General features: G+C 40.0%; 1 protein-coding gene across 5 annotated transcripts in view; it reads right to left on the bottom strand.

Moving 5' to 3' along the window:
• Positions 1–18,630, bottom strand: part of TNFSF18 (TNF superfamily member 18) — a 62,492-nt gene that overhangs the window by 31,406 nt on the left and 12,456 nt on the right. For 2 of the 5 annotated variants that reach the window (XM_078156491.1, XM_078156492.1), the window contains exons 2-3: positions 9,808–9,869; positions 1,656–1,805 (exon numbers count right to left, since the gene is read on the bottom strand). The exons of 1 other annotated variant lie outside the window; for it this stretch is intronic. In XM_078156491.1, coding sequence (XP_078012617.1) covers positions 1,656–1,694 — 39 coding nt within the window. In that variant the 5' untranslated portion in view covers positions 1,695–1,805; positions 9,808–9,869. The remainder of the gene's footprint in view (positions 1–1,655; positions 1,806–9,807; positions 9,870–18,630) is intronic. 2 more of the 5 variants (XR_013487363.1, XR_013487364.1) reach the window with 1 other exon arrangement.

Below are 18,630 nucleotides of genomic sequence, written 5' to 3'. Positions count from 1 at the left end.
CCCACCCCAACTGTCTCTATTTTATTAGATAATATTGCTCATAATACACCCTTCTCTGTAATGTTTTACAAACAAGTATATGTTCTATTTAGTCATTGCCCTTGTTGACCCTCTTTCTCTACTTGGTAAGTAACTCACATGTTTTCTATCTAAGTTTATAAGAGTTAGATATTATTATTATTACCAATTTATAAATGTAGAAAATGGGGACTGAGCTTCAGTTAAGTGACTTGATCAACAATCAATTAATAAGTATTTATTAACCACTTTCTGTATGCCAGGCATCGTGCTAAGTGCTGGACCATAGTCACTTAATTAACTAATAAATGTCAGAGGTAGAATGTGAGCCTAGGTCTTCCTGATTTCATGTCCCAGAACTCTACCCACCACACCATACTGCCTAATCAGGGAAGAGTAACCATCTGAATTCTAGCTCTTAAAGATAGATGGGATGTCAATGGGTGTGAATTTAGTGGGTAGATAAGAGAAGGAAAACATGTCAGCAAGAGGGAACCTTCAGGAAAGACAATGAGACAGGAAAGTATAGACTACTCTTGAGGGGATGTGAGAAATCTAGTTTGGCTTCCACATATAGCACATTAAGGAAGCAGTTTAACAATCCCAATGAGACAAATATCACATTAATTAACAATCATTCAATAAGTGGCATGGCATGTTGGCTTTAAGCCAGGAAGACCTGGGTTTGAGTTTCACCTCTGACAAAAACTAGTTATGTGATCCTAGACAAGTTATTTAATTTGCCAGTATTCTCAGCAGCTCTCTCTAAAGCTAAAATTTGTGGAGAAGATCCAAACCAGCATGGGAAGAACGTTCCTTCTCCTGGGAGCTCTCTATCCTAAAGAAATCACTGGTTCAGCCTCTAACTCATAATCAATAAACCGGCATTCATTTAGTATCTGTTAGATGTCAAACACTGACCATCTGTCTTTAATTCCTGTCCACTCATCAATTAACCCCAACTAAGTGGCACAATGGATACAACACTGGGCTGGGAACCAGGAAGACTCATCTTCATGAGTTCAAATCTGGCTTCAGACACTTACTAGCTATGTGACTCTGGGGAAGTCACTTAACCCTCTTTGCCTCAGTTTCCTCATCTGTAAAATGAGCTGGAGAAGGAAATGGTAAAACACTTCAGTATCTTTGCAAAGAAAACTCCAAATGGGGTCATGAAGTCAGACATTACTGAAACAATGGAACAACAATTCCCAAAGTAGTTATAGGCAGCTAATTCCTTACTAGCTGGCCATGGCTACAAAATAAAGAGGCACTGTGAGCTTCCTTAACACAATTTTTTTTGTTCTTTTTCTAACTCTACAGCCCCAGGGATATTGGCCTAGATTTAGATGAGCAACACAAAATGAGAATGAGTTGGGAGGGAAAACGTACTGGCCAGCTGGGCCAAGGTCAGGGGGTGAAAAGGAAGAAAAGAAGTTACATAAAACAAAGGAAGTAAAATGGAATTTGTCCATTGGAAAAAACAATTTGCCATTAAAATTTCTCAATCAGCAAAGTATCACTTTAAGGAGTAGTAGTAACAGCTTTCAAGTCAAAGTAGGCAGATGTCACCCAATGGAAAGAAGAAAAATAAGTAGAGTATTTTCCAGGTGTTAATTAGGGACCCTTCCACTCACCTTTGTCTGCGTATATAGGGTCTTACATATTGATTTCATTTTCAAGCTGAATACACTCTAGTTTCTCCTCCCTGCCAACCTCACCATTCATATGCCATGTTTAGAACCCTCTACAGCTTGACTTTTCAGTTGTTCTCTCCTAAATCAGATCTGAAACAAACAGGAAAGAAGAGAAGTACATTCTAGAAATAAGACTGTATGTCAGGTGGGTTTGCTTGGCTTCCACCGATATTCCATTGTCTTTAAGCCCTAGATAAGCCTTAGTGGTGATAGCATCTAGCATCTGGAAAGAACTTGTAGGAGTCATCCCACTGCCTCTAGTTAGGGATGTGCCCAAACCATCCCACTCAGAACACCCGGGATAGAGATCTCATGCACTCCCTCGGGCATATGTTCCATGGTAACTCTTACAGTCAGGAATTCCTTCTTTATATCTAGCCCAAATTTCTCTTGCTATAATTTAAGCTTGAGAGCTATTTTTATATCACCTCCCACTCCCCAATCTCTTAATACAATTAGTTAATTGATCATTCACTGAAAGCTCACAACCTCAAGGTCATCGGCATCTCCTCACTTTCTCTCACTATCAGTATCCGATCTATTGCCAAGACCTGTCAATTCTGCTTTCGTAACATCTCTCATATATACCCCTGTATATATGACTCTCTCTCTCTGACACTGCCAAACCCTGCTGCAGGCCCTCATCATCTCACATCTGGACTGCTGAAATAGGCTGCTGATTGGTCTCCCTGCCTAGTCTCTCCCTACTCCAGTCCCTCCCCAACTCAGTTATCAAAAGGATCTTTCTAAAATACAGTTCTGACCATGTTGCCACCTTATCAAGTAAAGTCCAGTGCAGGGGTGGGGAGCCTGTGGCCTCGAGGTCACATGTGGCCCTCTAAGTCCTCAAGTGCAGCCCTTTGACTGAGTCCAAGTTTTACAAAACAAATCCTTTTATTAAGGGGATTTGTTCTGTGAAATTTGGATTCAGTCAAAGGGCTGTACTTGAGGACCTAGAGGGCCACATGTGGCCTCAAAGCTGCAGGTTCCTCACCCCAGTCCAGTGACTTCCTACCACATCTAGGATCAAATATAAAATCCTCTCTTTGGCATTAAAAGCCCTTTATGATCTAGCCCCTTCCTACCTTTCCAATCTTTTTATACCTTCTTTCCTTCCACGCACTCTTTGATCTAGCAACACTGACCTCCTTAATGTTCCAGGCACAGACCATGCCATCTCCTAATGCCAAGCATTTTCACCCATTGTCTCCCATGCCTGAGGTTCTCTTGTTCCTCATCTCCAACTCTTGACCTCCCTAGCTTCCTTCAAATCCAAGCTAAAATCCCACAAGAAGATCCCTCTTAATACTACAACCTTGCTTCTGTTGGTTATCTCCAATTCATCCTGTATATATCTTATTTGCATGTTTTCCCCCATTAGATTGTGAGCTCCTTGAAAGCGGGAACTGGTTTTTGCCTTTCTTTGTATCCCCACAGCTTAGCATAGTGCTGGCTGAGGGGTTTAATAAATGCTCATTGACTGACTTGAAGCCTTTTGACATACCCCTCACTTAGTCTTCCCTTCTGTCCAAAACCTTAAACTTTCTTCTTCAATCTTCATCACCTCCATTGCTCTTCTTTGGACCCTAGTGTGGTATAAAGAGCACAGGATAGCCATTGGGAGACCAGGATTCTAATTCCCAATCTGCCACTAATTTATGTTTCAGTTTCAATTTTGATAGAGAGGCTAGGCAGGGACATCAATTAGCAGGTGATTTCAATAGTCTGAATTTCAATTTCTTCTTCTGTAAAACGCATTGGACTAGATAATCTCAGGTTGCTCCCAGGAATAAATTTCTGAGCTTCTGTTTCTCAAAATAAATGGATGCTTGGATCCTTAAACATAATAAACATTCGATATCAAAATCCAATGTGGAATGCCTACACAAGGAAAGATGACAGAAGTCAATCTTCACATGAAAGAATAGTTTACTTTCATACAGCAATTCTTTACTACAATGTGGTATAATAACTGTTACAAGTATTAGTCCTATGTTACAATGAAAATAGTGAGATTCACAGAGACCAACTCGCTCAGAATTACATAGCTAGTATGTGCCAAATTTTGAAATTCAATTCAGTTAGCATCCAAAAAAACCCATCTAACACATGTAGAGTTCTCTGCCAGATACCAGAAGAAATATTAGGCTTAGATAAGCCAGGGGCAGCTGGGTGGCACAGTCAGATGGAGTGCCAGCCCTGGAGTCAGAAGGACCTGAGTTCAAATCCAGCCTCAGACACTTACTAGCTGTGTGACCCTGGGAAAGTCACTTAATTCTGCTTGCCTCAGTTTCCTCATGTGTGAAATGAGCTGGAGAAGGAAATGGCAAACCACTCCAGCATCCTTGCCAAGAAAATCCCAAATGGGGTCATGGAGAGTCAGACATGACTGAAAAATGACTGAACTGAAAAGATAAGCAATAGTTCCTGACTTCATGGGGCTTACACTCCAGGAGTCTTAGACTGAGACCTCCTAAAACTGGCACTCTTTCATCTATACTATGGTGTTTTTCTCAGTTTATAGCTAACTTAGGGTGCTATAAAGACAGATATTTTAGTGGCTCCTGGCAACCTCCTGATTACTAATGCTGAAATCAGAGATAATCTGGAATTCTTTGTTGAATTTCACTATATTCATAATTACCAGCTGACACCTCATTTCTTTCTAACTTCCCTTGCTATGTCCCATGTCACTTCCTGTATATTTCCATATGTCTACCCGCTTCCCAACTCCAGATGCCTTTTATGTATGCCTTCTCCTAGTAGAATGAAAGCAGACACTATCTTGATTTCTCATATTTGTACCTCTGTGCTCAGCAAACTGCCTGGCACACAAGTGCTTAATAAATACTTCATGTATCCATTGGTCTCGATGTGGTTCCTTCCTGTTTTTCTAGTCATCACAAACACTATTGCACAGATTCCATGGTCTATCTATGCTGGTCCACTCACTGCTCCTTCCCACAAAACACTCCCATGCCTTTGCAATGTCTGTTTCCCATGCATTTATGCAATGCCACTTTTTCTCACTTCTGCCTCTTAAAATCCCTGACTTCTTCCAAGGCTCAGATCAAGCTGAGTTTGCCCTATTTTGCAAGAGGTGTTTTCAGGACCCCCTACCTACTGTCTTCCCCTCAGGTGCATGTGCCCAATGGTTAATTGAGGTAAATCTCATATGTGGGAGAGGCTGTGTATCCTGCTTGCATATGAGTTGTGATGACATTTAATGGAAGCACTTTGGAAAAATATTGGAGTGTGATATATTTTAACTGTTTCTGGTTGGCTAACTGTGAGGCAAACAGGAAGCTTTTTGCCTGACTGGGAAGGCATTCAGAAAGAACATGCAACTAAGCAACATGACCATTTCTTTTTTCACTTTGACCGTTTCGCTGTTGATGGATTTTTTTGACTCCATCGATGAGAGTATCCAGCTATAAACAATGCTGTAAGGAAAGAGGGGCCTTGGGCCCTCCCTACCAAGACTAAGCATTACTCTGTGGAAAAGGCCTGAGTTGTTGACCTCAGCATTTGTTCTGTTTTATATGAAGGGGATTCATGTGAAGACTCTGCCCTTGTGAATTTGGAAAAGTCAGGACAGTAAGGAATTCTGGGAGTCCAAGCCCATTCCAGGTTGTGTGGCCAGTCTAGCATTGATGCCTTGTCAGCAAGAAGTGTCCTTCTAGAGTGACCTTCAAGACCCAGTGAGACAAGGACTTTCCTGGCAGTCATGCTGCCTTTGGATGTGAACGTGATAGAAGAAACTACTACTACTTAGAAGACTAAGGTCATTCTTTAGAGAGTGAAGGGTGTAAGGGAAAGTGTATACTCGAGGTATTGGGGAGAGGGGAAGTTTGTAATTTTTTTTTCTTGGTTGTATCTTTGAAGTAAATACCCCATTGTAAAAGTTAATTGATATTAAGTAGATAAATGGAACTGGGGTGTTGCTCATCGGCCCTTAATAGTGGGGACAGCACAGCTGGTGGGAGTTTGAGCTAATAGCATTAGAGAAGACCTAACCAGCCCTTACAACCCTGAGGAAGTGATAGAGCTGACCTGGCTCCTGGAGAGTGAGCTCACTACTCTTATATATACCTACATATGTACTGTCTCCTCTGTTAGAATGTAAGCTCCTTGAGGGCAGACGTTGTTGTTGCTTTTTCTTCCTATCTCCTGTGCTTAGCACAGTTCCTAGCATATATTAAGCACTTCATAATTGCACTTAATAATTAAGCCCTTAATCACTTATTAAGTGGTTTAATAGGGAGCATAATTTTTCCTTCCCCTTCTTGGTTCCAATTAGAACAACAGGTATCAGAAAAAGGAAAAGCAAAGAGTCAAAGTGAGTAGGTTGAGAAAGCAATCTTCTGCAGTAAGCAGGGTAGCACCTCCCTCCTTCATCCAAAACTTAAGGGCAGGAGGAGGGGAAAGGGAGAACACCTCTGAGATTGTCTCTTACAGCTGGCACAGTACTTGAAATGCAGAATGCCGGTCTCCACAGACATGGGGAACAGGTATATGGACTATTTCAACAAGAAAGAAAAATACACATACTCTAACTAGATCAGTATTTGTGGACAGAGATTAAACACGAATAGTTCTTCTGGCATCTCTCACTATTCTCCTCATCCTTATTCTTGGTAGGCTGCATTGGCAGGCTTATTCTTGGGGAAAGCTGCACTCCTCTTTGCTTTTCTGTAGATTATTTTTGACAGATGGAGAAGCAAAACTGTCTCGGTTTCTTTCTATGTCTTTACCTGTCTGTCTCTCTCACTTTTCATCCTCCACTGCCATCTTCTTTCTAAGTAGGTAGTATTGTTTTCCTCATTTTACAGAAGAGGAAATTGAAGCTCAGAGAGGTTGTGATCTGTTCATAATCATATTCACATCGCTAGGAAATGACAAAGATAGCACTTGATCCAGGGCTTCTAAGTCCAAAGTCTATGTCATTCAAATACACCACTGCCCACATGATAAAGGAGTCATGTGATAAAGTGCTCCTGGAGTTTCTGGAAATACAGTTTCTGCAAATGAATTTCTAGACTTTTACTTTCCCGAAAAAGAAATCTTTATGCCCTAATATACTTCTGTTTTTTCTATAGCTGCATGAAAACCTAGAGCCAAATTTATTGGCTAAGTATTATAATATGTTCATCCCAGTCCCTCATAGCACCTACCCTTACTTCCTTCTTCTGATAAATTGTTCCCTTTTAGCCTTAAATGTTTGTCTTTATATACTCTTTCTTTGAATCCTACAACCCAAGTGTAGCTCTTTCAGCAGTGGGGCAAGGTGTAAAGCTTAAATAAATAGAATATTTTTCCTTTCCCCTTCAGTGGTTAGAGACTACTCATATTACAATAAGCTCAGATCTTTAATGATAATGAATATTTATTCCTCCACCAATCAAAGGTGAACTTCTCAAATCCAAAGATACTAGTGGTATTAAAGGCAATACTCTTATTAAAACCCAATGCCTACATACTTGACCAGATCTGTTAAAAGCAGCACTCTCCTGAGAAGAGATTTGGGGATATAACTGATGCTGCATTTCTGTTCTCAGACATTCCTAATAATAATGAATATAACTGACATTTATGCAGCACTTTCAAGTTTGGCGGCTTTTAGTGCCCTGATGGGCAGGTTGAATCTCACTAAATAAACAGACCATTTTGCTCAAAACAGAAGGAAAGCTATGTTTAATTAGGAATTTATCAGTATGTGAATATTTAAGAGAAATTTCTACCTCGATATGTACAAATCCACTAAAGATAGCTTCTACAAATTGTAAATATAATCCTTAAGAGTAACCCTAACATCCTTCTGGTTCAGAGAAATGATCCCAAATCAATGCACCTCGGGGCAAAGTTAACCCCAACTACCCTAGGTCTGAACTAGTACTTCCTTAGTCATAATAGTCCTGGTTTGTGTTGCGGTGGAGGATGGGAGGCTGCCCAGAATCCTGGCCCACAGCACCTAAGATAAAATACACACTAGTATTCTTATAATTGGGATAGAATTAGGTGGCTTCTTATGGACCCACTTGACTCTATCTTGACAAGTGGCCACATATTTCAAAGCTCCTAATGGAAAGAACAGAGAAACTGTTGTTTGCCACTCCCAGACTGTCAGACAAAGGTCGAAGACATAAAAAAAGGCCTGAAGTGTACTTCCTACTTATGTTATGTCTTTTTTTAAATAGCCACCTTCTGAAAGCAGAAAACTGGAGAGAAAATTTTATAGCAAGTATCTCTGATAAAGGCATAATTTCCCAAATTTATAGAGAACTAAGTCAAATTAGATGACTACAAGTCATTCCCCAATTGATAAATGGTCAAAGGATATGAACAGGCAGTTTTCAGACTAAGAAATAATACCCCACCCCACAAAAAAATCTGGGAAATACAGAATCTATTTCTAAGACCTCACTTGTCATATGTGGTAAAGTTCACACAGTTTATAGGAAGTGAAAATGTGTTTTTTTTTAAACTTTTGCTTTAATACAATACAATCTTCCCAAATTAGATGTTTCCCCTTCAGACCAACAATGGTCTACCATCACCATTTCTCATAAAGACCAAAATCGTATGCTGAAGTCAGCATAGGTGGTGGGCCCAAGTGGGAAGCTGCAGATGTTAATGTAATTTCTCATCTACCATCAACCTAACATGTGACTCTGTTAGCCAACCATCTTAAATGTCACAGGACAGATGTTTCCTGTATGTACCCTCTGAAAAATCTCCTCCCACTCCATACTCACCAGGGCCACCATCCTATTTCTTGCAGGTCCATATAATTGATATAAGTTTTGAACTTTAAAAAAAGTGTTAGGTGCTTAGATGCCAAACGAAATACAGTCCTCTGTGGACAGTAAAGCATGAAATTAGTGGCAAGCTCTCCCTGAACAGTAGCCCAGACTTTGTCATGGGATGAAATGTGGTGCCAAACCCTGACTTACCATCAGACCAGACTATGCAAATCTGACCAATTGGTACAGATATTCTGATATATCTTATTATACCCATATGTGGGTTAATTTACTCATGCAACAAAGTGATTCATTTCCTAAAAATTTCAGAACCTTCTTTGTGGTACTTGGAGAAATGAAAAGTTTAGAGAATTCATAGTCCATGCCCTCATACCGTTTAGTAGAGAATTTCCCGTTTTCATCTTAGGTAAAGCTAGTATAGCCCACACTATGAACAAGATGTATACTTTTAAGTTTTTTTCCAATAATGGAGATGGATCTGATGAATACAAGCCTCTATCAGATACCATCTCCTTTGTGAAGCCTCCCCTAATTCCACTCCCCAGCTAGAAATGATCCAACTCCTGTATAAAAGTCACACTTTTCTAGTACCCTGATGCTCTTAGCATTGTATTGTGGTTATTTGTGTCTATATCTTGTCTCCTCTCTATAGCCTGAAAACTTCTTTAAAATAAGCACTTTCTTACTTAAATCTCTATATCCCTGATGCTTATTACTACATCTCATACGTAGGAAATGCTCAATAAATATTTACTGAATCAACGAAAAGGTATTTAACCAATGTCTATTATATGCAAAGTATTGGGCTAGGCAGTTTGGAGAGATATAAAATAAGTAGAAGCTGATCCCTGGCTTCAAAGAATTTATAATCTAGTCAGGGAAACAAGAATAATTCACTGAGATTCTCCTCATTCCCCTGATAACACCTTGTGTTTTTCTGTCTCTGCATTGATAGTAGGCGTTTTCTCATTAGGACTAAAAACCTCATTTTGAGTTTTCTTGGCAAAGATACTAGCGTGGTTTGTCATTTCCTTCTCCAGTTCATTTTATAGATGGGGAAACTAAGGCAAATGGCGTTAAGTGACTTGCCCAGGGTCACACAGCTAGTAAGTGTCTGAGGTTGGATTTGAACTCAGGTCTTCCTGACTCCAGGTCCAATATTCTATCCAATGAGCCACACAGGAGTTGAGGATGATATCAGCATCATGAATCTGGATGAGTGGAAGAATAGTAGTTCCCTTAATGGTAATAAAGAAGTTTGAGAAAGATGGGTTTAGGAAGAAAGATAAGGAGATCGGTCTTGGGCACATTGAGTTTGGGATACCTACCAAATATCCAGTTCAAATTGTCTAATAGGAAGTTGGTGATGTGGTAGCCTCATCATTAGAAGCTGCAGTAAAGAAGGAAATAGAAGAGCATATCAGAACAATAAACATATGTCATACAGCTCTAGCCTAGTTGTTACGACACAGAATTCAGTATTGTTTGAGATTCAATGTCTTCTGTTCTTCTGAATTAAATAAAGCTCTTAATTCAGTCCTTGAAACATAAGTTGTATGAGGCAGAACCATAGAATCTCAGAGTTAGAAGCAACCTAAGAGGTCATCTTATGTGTAACAGAATCGACAAATGGTCAACCAACCTCCCTTTGAAGATTCCTAGTGAAGCAAACCCATGATCTCATGAAGCAACCCATTTTATTCTTAGATACCTCTAACTATTAGGAAATATCTCCTTATATGGATCTCCAGTGACTTTTAGGAAATAAACAGTAAATAACCTAAAGATTTGGGGAAGGAGAGGTTCAGTGTCCAAGATTATTCAGGCTACCATAACATTCCCAAGTTTTCAATTATAATCAGCAAAAGGTAGCTAGCCAATCTCCCTACAGAGAGCACTTAGCACCTTTGGAGAACCTTGCCACAAACTATTCCAGGCACTAATCTTGCTTCCATCTATCTTGCTTTCAAGTAGAAAATATTACTTCGGCCTTCTCTTTCATTTCTGACATCATCTTCTGAGGTGTCAATTTCTTTCTTTGGATTTTATGCCTCATTTCATGATGACACCATCAGACATTGACATTTACATCCAGATATTCAATCATACTCAGTCTGAGCCAAACATTAACTTCTGAAAGGATCAGCATCCTCAAAGATCCATACATCAAAGTGTCGTATAAATGTTAGCTATCATCATCACTGTTGTTGTTGTTATGTAACTGCCACTAAACTGAACCCAGAGTTTCAAGGAAAGTCACAAAAATAGAACCATATATAGCTTGAAGGAAACCATCCTCATTTTTTAGAGGGGGAATCAGAACCCTCAAAATATGAAGTGTCTTGCCCAAGATCATACAGCAAGAAAGTGGAAGACCCAGGTCTAAAAATGATGGACTTTGTCTACTATGCAAATGGTGTCCACAGGAAAAGTATCTACTCAAGATTTCACACCTGGTTCCATCACTTCCCAGCAAATAGAGGAAGAAGAAATGGAAAGAGTGTCAGATTTTATATTCTTAAAGTCAAAGATCACTGTAGATGGTGACTGCAGCCATGAAATTAAAAGATGCTTGCTCCTTGGAAGGAAACCTATGGCAAATCTGGATAGCATACTAAAAAGCAGAGACATTACCTAGCCAATAAAGGTCTGTATAGTCAAAGGTATGGTTTTTCCAGCAGCAAGGTATGGCTGGAAGGGTTGGATTATAAGGAAAGCTGAGCTCCACAGAATTGATGCTTTCAAATTGTGGTTCTAGAGAAGACTTTTGAGGGTCCCTTGGATATCCAGGAGATAAAATAAGACAACATTTAAAGAAATTAACTCAGGCTATTCACTGGAAGATCAAATATTGAAGCCAAAGCCTAGATACTTTGACCACATAATGGGAAGATGGAACTAATTGGAAAAGAACTTGATGTTGGGGAAAATTGAAGGCAAAAAAGAAAGCAGGGTGGCAGTGAATGAAATGGATGGTCAGTAAAGCTGACCCAATGAAATGGATGAATATTTACAAAAATAAAAACTTCCCAGATTAACAGAAAATACTTAATACTTAAATATTTTAATGCTTAAATACTTAAATAATCCTATCTTAGAAAAAAATTGAACAATCCATAAATGAGCTCCCTAAGGAAAAAAAATCCTCAGGCCTAGATGGATTCACAAGTGAATTTTACCAAACATTTAAGAAATAATCTCAATACTATAGAAGCTATTTGAAAAAATAGGTAAAGGAATCCTACCAAATTCTTTTTATGACACATATGTGGTTTTGATACTTAAACCAGGGAGAACAAAAACAGAGAAAGAAGACTATAGACCAAGTTCCTTAATGAATATTGATGCAAAAATTTTAAATAAAATACTAGCAAGGAGATTACAGCAATAAATCGCAAAGATCATGGACTAGGACCGCGTGGAGTTTATACCAGGAGTCCAGGGCTGGTTCAGTATTAGGAAAACTATCAGCATAATTGACCATATCAAGAACAAAAATAACAGAAGTCATAAGATTATAGCAATAGATGCAGAAAAAGTCTTTGATCGAATGCAACACCCGTTCCTATTAGAAATATAAGAAAGCACAGGAATCAATGAAGTCTCTCTTCAAAGTATTTAATTATCTAAATAAAGTTTATCTAAAAGTAGTATTTCTCTAAAACCAAGGCAGTTACGTGGGTCAGTGAATAGAGTGCTGGAACTGAAGTCAGGAAGAGTAATCTATCTGAGTTCAAATTTGGTCTCACTAGCAGTGTGACCGTGGGCAAGTCACTTAGCCCTATTTGCCTCAGTTTCCTCATCTGTAAAATGAGCTACAGAAGGAAATGGCAATCCACGCTAGGATCTTTGCCAAGAAAACCCCAAATAGGGTCATAAAGAGTTGGATATGACTGAAAAATGAACCCAAATGACAAATGCTGGAGGGGATGTGGGAAAAATAGGGACACCAATGTACTGTTTGGTATAGCTGTGAGGTAGTCCAACTATTCTGGAGAATAATTTGGAACTATAATCGAAGGGTATAAAACTGCATGCCCTTTGACCTCAGCAAACTAGGTCTGTATCACAAAGAGATCAAAGGAAAAGGAAAAGGACATATTTGTAACCAACTCTTTTTGTGGTTGCAAATAATTGGAAATTGAGAGAATGTTTATCCATTGAGGGGAATGGCTGAACAAGTTGTGGTATATGATTTTGATGGAATACTACTCTACTATAAGAAATGATGTGCAGCATGGTCTCGGAAAAACCTGGGCAGACTTATATGAACTCTTATAAAGTGAAGTGAGCAGAACCAGGAGGATATTGTTCACAGTAACAGCAATATTATAAGGATGATCAGCTGTGAAAGATTTAGTTACTCTGATCAAGACAATGATGCAAGACAGGTCCAAAGTACCCTTGATGAAAAATGTCATGCATCTCCAGAGAGAGGATTGCTGGGCTCTGAATGCAGATTGCAGTATACTTTTTAAAATTTTTCTTGGGGGAGGGGGCCCGGAGTTCTGTATTTTCTCTACCTTTGAGAAATAATAGGGTAGATTTTCAGCAAAACAATTGGGCAGGAGAATGATAATAGAGACCCCAGAGGAAGTAATTCATATTTCAGACCATATCCAATTTAATTGAGAGACCTCCGTTCAACCTCCTTTGTTGTAGACACAAGCATTGTAGTAGAATTGTCACTGTACACTGATCAGGCAGCCAGAAAACCTAAGGAGATCTAACGTGGCCCAGACTGAACAAGATGACCTGGGAAAGTACCTTCCATCTCTATGATTCTGTAATTTGAACAGACCGTGCTAGACTGGAGTGGACAGAATGAGGTAAGCAATATATTAACAATTAAGAAGAGAAACTAAGGAAAGGGTATGGTCCAGGATTATATCTTCTGATAATTTTTACCCTTCCTTTTATCTCTCCATTGGCATAAATTGCTCATGATAAAATGTCCAGAGATCTGGGTTTTTTGCATTTAGCAAAGAATAGACTCCTTCTCTTTTATTTTTTCTATGTTTTGCTTGTCAAAGATATAAAAATTTTAGTTTCAGTTTCATGCACCCTGCACAAGGAAGGATCTCTGGCCCATTACAGTTCTTTCCCTGTGTAAAGCAAGTATACAGATTACAGAGTAATGCCTCTCTCTCTCATTTCCCAAACATTCATTAATGCTACATATTATCAGTGAATGGGCCATGTAAGCCACTGAGGAAGCTCACAGAGGAACATTCTTGGAATAGAACAGTAAGCTGTGGAGTTGGCGTCTAGCCAGTCATTTTTAGGCAAAGAGCCAAAATCCTGTCCAGTTGGTGAGCTGGGGATTCCCTCCCTTCAGGAATTCCTCCATACCTCAATGCACAGGCAGCAACCTACAGTGGGAAACCCCATGCTCCAGGATTCAGAAGGAAGTTTTTAATCAGTTCAAAAAAGGTTAGGTGGTGACACTTTGGAGGTGGTTCATCCTCACCCCATGACCTTATTCTGATCAAGATCTTTGCCACTGTTGTTTTTCGAGTGGCGGAAATGAGTTGCTTCACTTCACAGGTGTGGCTGTATCTTATCAAGGTACTAGAGAGTACCTTTACTAGAGAGAAACCTAAACTCAACAAACACACACTTGCAGAGGCCAGCAAAAGACGCAGGAGGAGGATCAAAGTGACTCTAAAGATTTTTCTGGGTGGAGTTTTATGTTTGCCTGATGAAGCAACAGACATGAGGCCCGCCCAAAGAGGAATTCAGGGTAAGTTTTGCATAATCACAGAATTTGAGAATCACAGTTGACCTTCCAATCCAAGCCATACATGAAAATAAAAATCCCCATCATATATGTGACAAGTGGCTATCCAGTCTCTGTTTAAAGGCTTCCAAGGAAGGTCTCCCAGCAGTAAATTTCCACATTTGGATAAATCTAATTTAGGTCAGTAGATCTTTTCTGATATACAATGACCTCTTTGTAACTTTCATCTTTTGCTCCTGGTCCTATATTCTAGAAGAGGAAGGGAAAGGAAAGAACATTTATTAAGCACTTCCTATGTGCAGAGTAAGCACTGTGCTAAGTGCTTTGCAAATATTATCACACTTGATCTTATCACAACCCTGGAAGGTAGGTTCTCTGGATCTAAATGGAAAAAAATCTACTTTTTCCTCTAGAGCCATTCAAATACTTGAACACATCCCATTTTACACACACACACACACACACACACACACACACACACACACACACACACACACACACACACATACTCATACTCACACCACCACCATCAACCAAAGTCTTTCTTTCTCTGGAACAAATATACCCAATTCATTCAAACTTCATATGACATGGATTTGGGGCCCTTTACCATCCTTGTTGGCCTCTTCTGGATATTACTCTCCAGCTTAATGTGCCTTTTAAGCCCCAGTGCCCAGAAGTGAACACAATACTGCAGGTGAAGTCTAATGAGGACAGAGTACCATGCAACTATCACTGACCTGATTTTTTTGTCTGTCCCATCTCATCACTGCCAGCCTGCCCACAGCCTTTGGACTATTCCTGGTCTACCCTCCAGATTTCCCTGTTGCCAATTTTTGACTAAATAGAGAAAATGTCTAGAAAGGGGGAAAGAAGATAGAGTAACATACACATACCCCAACATGGAAAGGTAGCAACCATAGAATGGCAAAACTTGGGAGAGAAATCTCCCTGGATCCACTTTGCAACCAGAAAGTTACCAAAGCAACTAAGAAGCAATTAACCCAGGCTGGGGTGGCTTCTGCTTGAGAGGAACTTTTATGAGAACTACATACAGTCTTTCTTTATATTGGTACTCTCATTGCTTAGTTCCCAAAGAAAAGTATCTCTCTTCCAGTCCAGCTGCATCTTCAGTGTCTGAATTCCATTTGATCTTTTTGCCTTTGGTAGAGTTGGATTTCCCTATTCATTTAGCAAACAGGATTGAATGTGGGGGACTATTTAAAGGAATGTCTTATGTTTGTCTAAACTTCTGGCAATTCAACTATTCTATTTTCTCATTTGCTCAATTAGCCCTAGACTCTAGACCTCTAAGGGCTAACCTGACATCATTGCTGACTTTGAGAACCCTGATATGCACTTTATTTCAAATTTGGTCCCAGACTGTTCTGACCTTTGTAGTCTGATAGTGGCTACTTGAAGAAGGTGGGGCTTACCCTAAATTTCTCTATAGTGGCAGGCAAGCCTCCACTCAGCAGTCCTCCTAGAAGGCTATTCTAGGCACCCCCACTAAGAAAGAGGATTGACCATTTTCAAGATACCCCAATGTTTTGAAATGAGATTTTTTTTCAATCTAATCAATGTCTTCAAGAACCATTTATGATGTACTAACGAGCAAATAAATATTTATTAAGTATCTACTATGTGCTAGGCATGGAGCTAAGCTCTAGGGATACAAAGAAAAGGGCAAAGACAATCCATGCCCTCAAGGAACTTACAGTCTAATGGGGAAAGACAACACCCAACAAGAAGCTGAAAAGCAAGGTGAGAGGAGTCCTGAGGTTAGAGGGTACTAAGGAGGTGTGAGTTCCAAGGCTGATGTGACATTGCAGGATGAAAAAGTTCCAGGAAGCATGATGGAAAAGTCCAGTGGAGTGCACCTGAATAGGAAATGGAGAGAGACAAAGACAGAGAGACAAAGAGAGACAGAAAGGGGAAAGAGGAAGGGAGAGAGAGAGGTGGGGAACGATCAAGTCAGCAAAATAAAACTATCATTGAGCCAATACATGCATGGATGGCATAGGCTATATTTACCCAGACCAAGAGAAAGTATAATGTTCTAATTTGAGATTCATTCTGGGACAGAAGTGGCAAACTCCCCTTCACTAGTGATGGTAGTGGTGGTAGCGACAATAATAAAAACAACAGCTGATAAATTCCAATCATTCCCTATGACTTCTAGGGTCAAATACAAATTCTTCAGTTTGGCCTTTGAAATCCTTCACAACCTGGCTCCAACCTAACTTTCTGGCTTTATTATAGATCTCTCCCCTCCCTGCATTATACAGTCTACGCAGTCAGTGAACAAGGATTTATTAAGCATTCACTATGTGTGGGTACTAAGCTAAGTGCTGAAGATACAAAAAGAAGAAAAGACAGTCCCTGGTCCTCACATCCAACTTCCTATCTGTCATACCATGTCTTTGCAAAGGATAAGCTCCTTACCTGAAATTTGCCCCTCATCAAAACCTGTTAGAATTCTTTGTTTCCCTCACGATTCACTTCAAGTCCCATCTTCTACCTTTCCTCAGTACCTATGCCAGGGGTGGGGAACCTGCACCCTCAAGGCCACATGTGGCTTTCTAGGTCCTCAAGTGTGGCTCTTTGACAAATCCAAACAGATCCTGTTCTTTGAAGTTTGGATTTAGTCAAATTCATGGATGCCCTCCCCAAAATTACATTGTATTTCTTTTGTATACACCGATACAGGTAGAGTCAAATGTTTCCCCTGATAGGATGTAAGCTCCCTAAGGACGGAAACCACTTGATTTTTGTCTTTGTATCCCCAGGTCCTAGTTTAGTGCCTGGCACACAGTTGACTCGTAATAAATGCTTGTGGTGGAACTGATTGATTGGCATGGTACTTTAACGTTTATGAAATGCTGTAAACCTAGAATGTCTTCATAAAGAGAACGCAACATGATGAGTTGAGAGAGAGTATTCTCCAGTCATATGGTACTGCTCTGCAGAAGGTTCAAAGAGAGACATGAGATGATCAATTGGACGATCATCCATAGACTGGGTGAGGGAAGGACTGTGACTTAGGAAAAGGTGGGAGAAGAGATGTGGTAAAGCCTCAGCAAAGACGATGGCTTCATACGGTGCATCAAAGAAAGATGTGATCCACACACCAATGAGCAGTTCGAGAAGCAGTTCTGTGAGTGGTGGAGGGGTAGCATGGCATTACCAGAAACTGTGGGTGGTGAAGTCACTCTATATGAGCAACACAGGAAGCAGAAAGCTTAAGGAGCCTTATTCAAGATGGAAAGACTTTGCTCATAGTCTCGGGGCAGAGGGTCTAGGAAACTAAGCAAAAGAGAGAGGCACGAGATTGTCTGCCTGAGGTCATGGTCAGAGGTTTCCTGATCCAAGATCCTGGAAAGGCAATAGGGACATATGACTCCAGGGGAGTTTTTAAGGGATGTATGAGACAGAAGACCCAATCGCAAATTCTTGGTGAGACTCGGTTTTCTTGAAACTTGCTGTCTTACTCGAGGCAAGGGCTGCTATCCTGTAACTGAACTCCCACTAGTTACATCATCCTTGGCAAATTCTTCAGGATGGAGGACTCACACACACATGACTTTTATTGTCTAAATACTGGCAAGAAATTTCTTTAAGTATATTCTTCTGTGGAATTCTAACAACAATGGATGTTAAATCAGCAAATGCCTTTTTCTCCACTAACCCATCCTTGAAAATAGTTTAGGACCTCAACCTCATCTATTCCAGAATCTTTAAGTGCTGAATATCCAATTTATAAACCATCCAAGACATTTGCTTCGACCTCTTTCTCCCTCTGGTTCCTCAATTTTGCTATTTGCCTAGCTCCTCAACCGGATGGCTATCCTGGAAATGCCTTTGGTTATTTATGTTACTTGTTAGCAGTTTGGGAGGGGGGCGGCATTTACCTGGGGAGGAAGCCGTCTTTGAGTAACAGCAGAATCTGAAAAATGTTGCTAAGTGGTTGGGAATTTGGGGAAAAATACAGAAACTAGAGGCTTTTGGGTGATGTGATTAAAAACTCACCATTTTCCAGCCAAAAGTCAATTCATTTTTTAAAGGATAAACTAAAATCAGCACAGCTACTTTCTCCAGAGCCATTGAGAAGTGCCTAAAGAGAAGTCCTAATCAAACTCATTTAGAGTTTGCAAAAAAGTTGTTATTTTCCTACTGTGCCTCTTATAATGTCATGGAAAGAGTATCGGATTTAGAGTTGATCATCTCCAGAAAGCTAGTGTTAAAGTACGCCTGTGTTACACAGGAGCGTTGATAGAGGGAGCTGAGATGGAGAGACGCAGTGAAAAGAGATATAGGTTTGGAGTCAGAGGACCTGGCTTTGAAACTTGGCTACATATCAGCTAGTGACCTTAGGCAAGTCACTTCTATTTGGCATTCAAAAGCCGGGGCA

This window comes from Phascolarctos cinereus, unplaced genomic scaffold (genome assembly GCF_003287225.1).
Source record: "Phascolarctos cinereus isolate Bilbo 61053 unplaced genomic scaffold, phaCin_HiC Scaffold_5;HRSCAF=322, whole genome shotgun sequence".
NCBI classification, from domain to species: domain Eukaryota; kingdom Metazoa; phylum Chordata; class Mammalia; order Diprotodontia; family Phascolarctidae; genus Phascolarctos; species Phascolarctos cinereus.
This window is presented reverse-complemented; position numbering and strand designations above follow the sequence as displayed.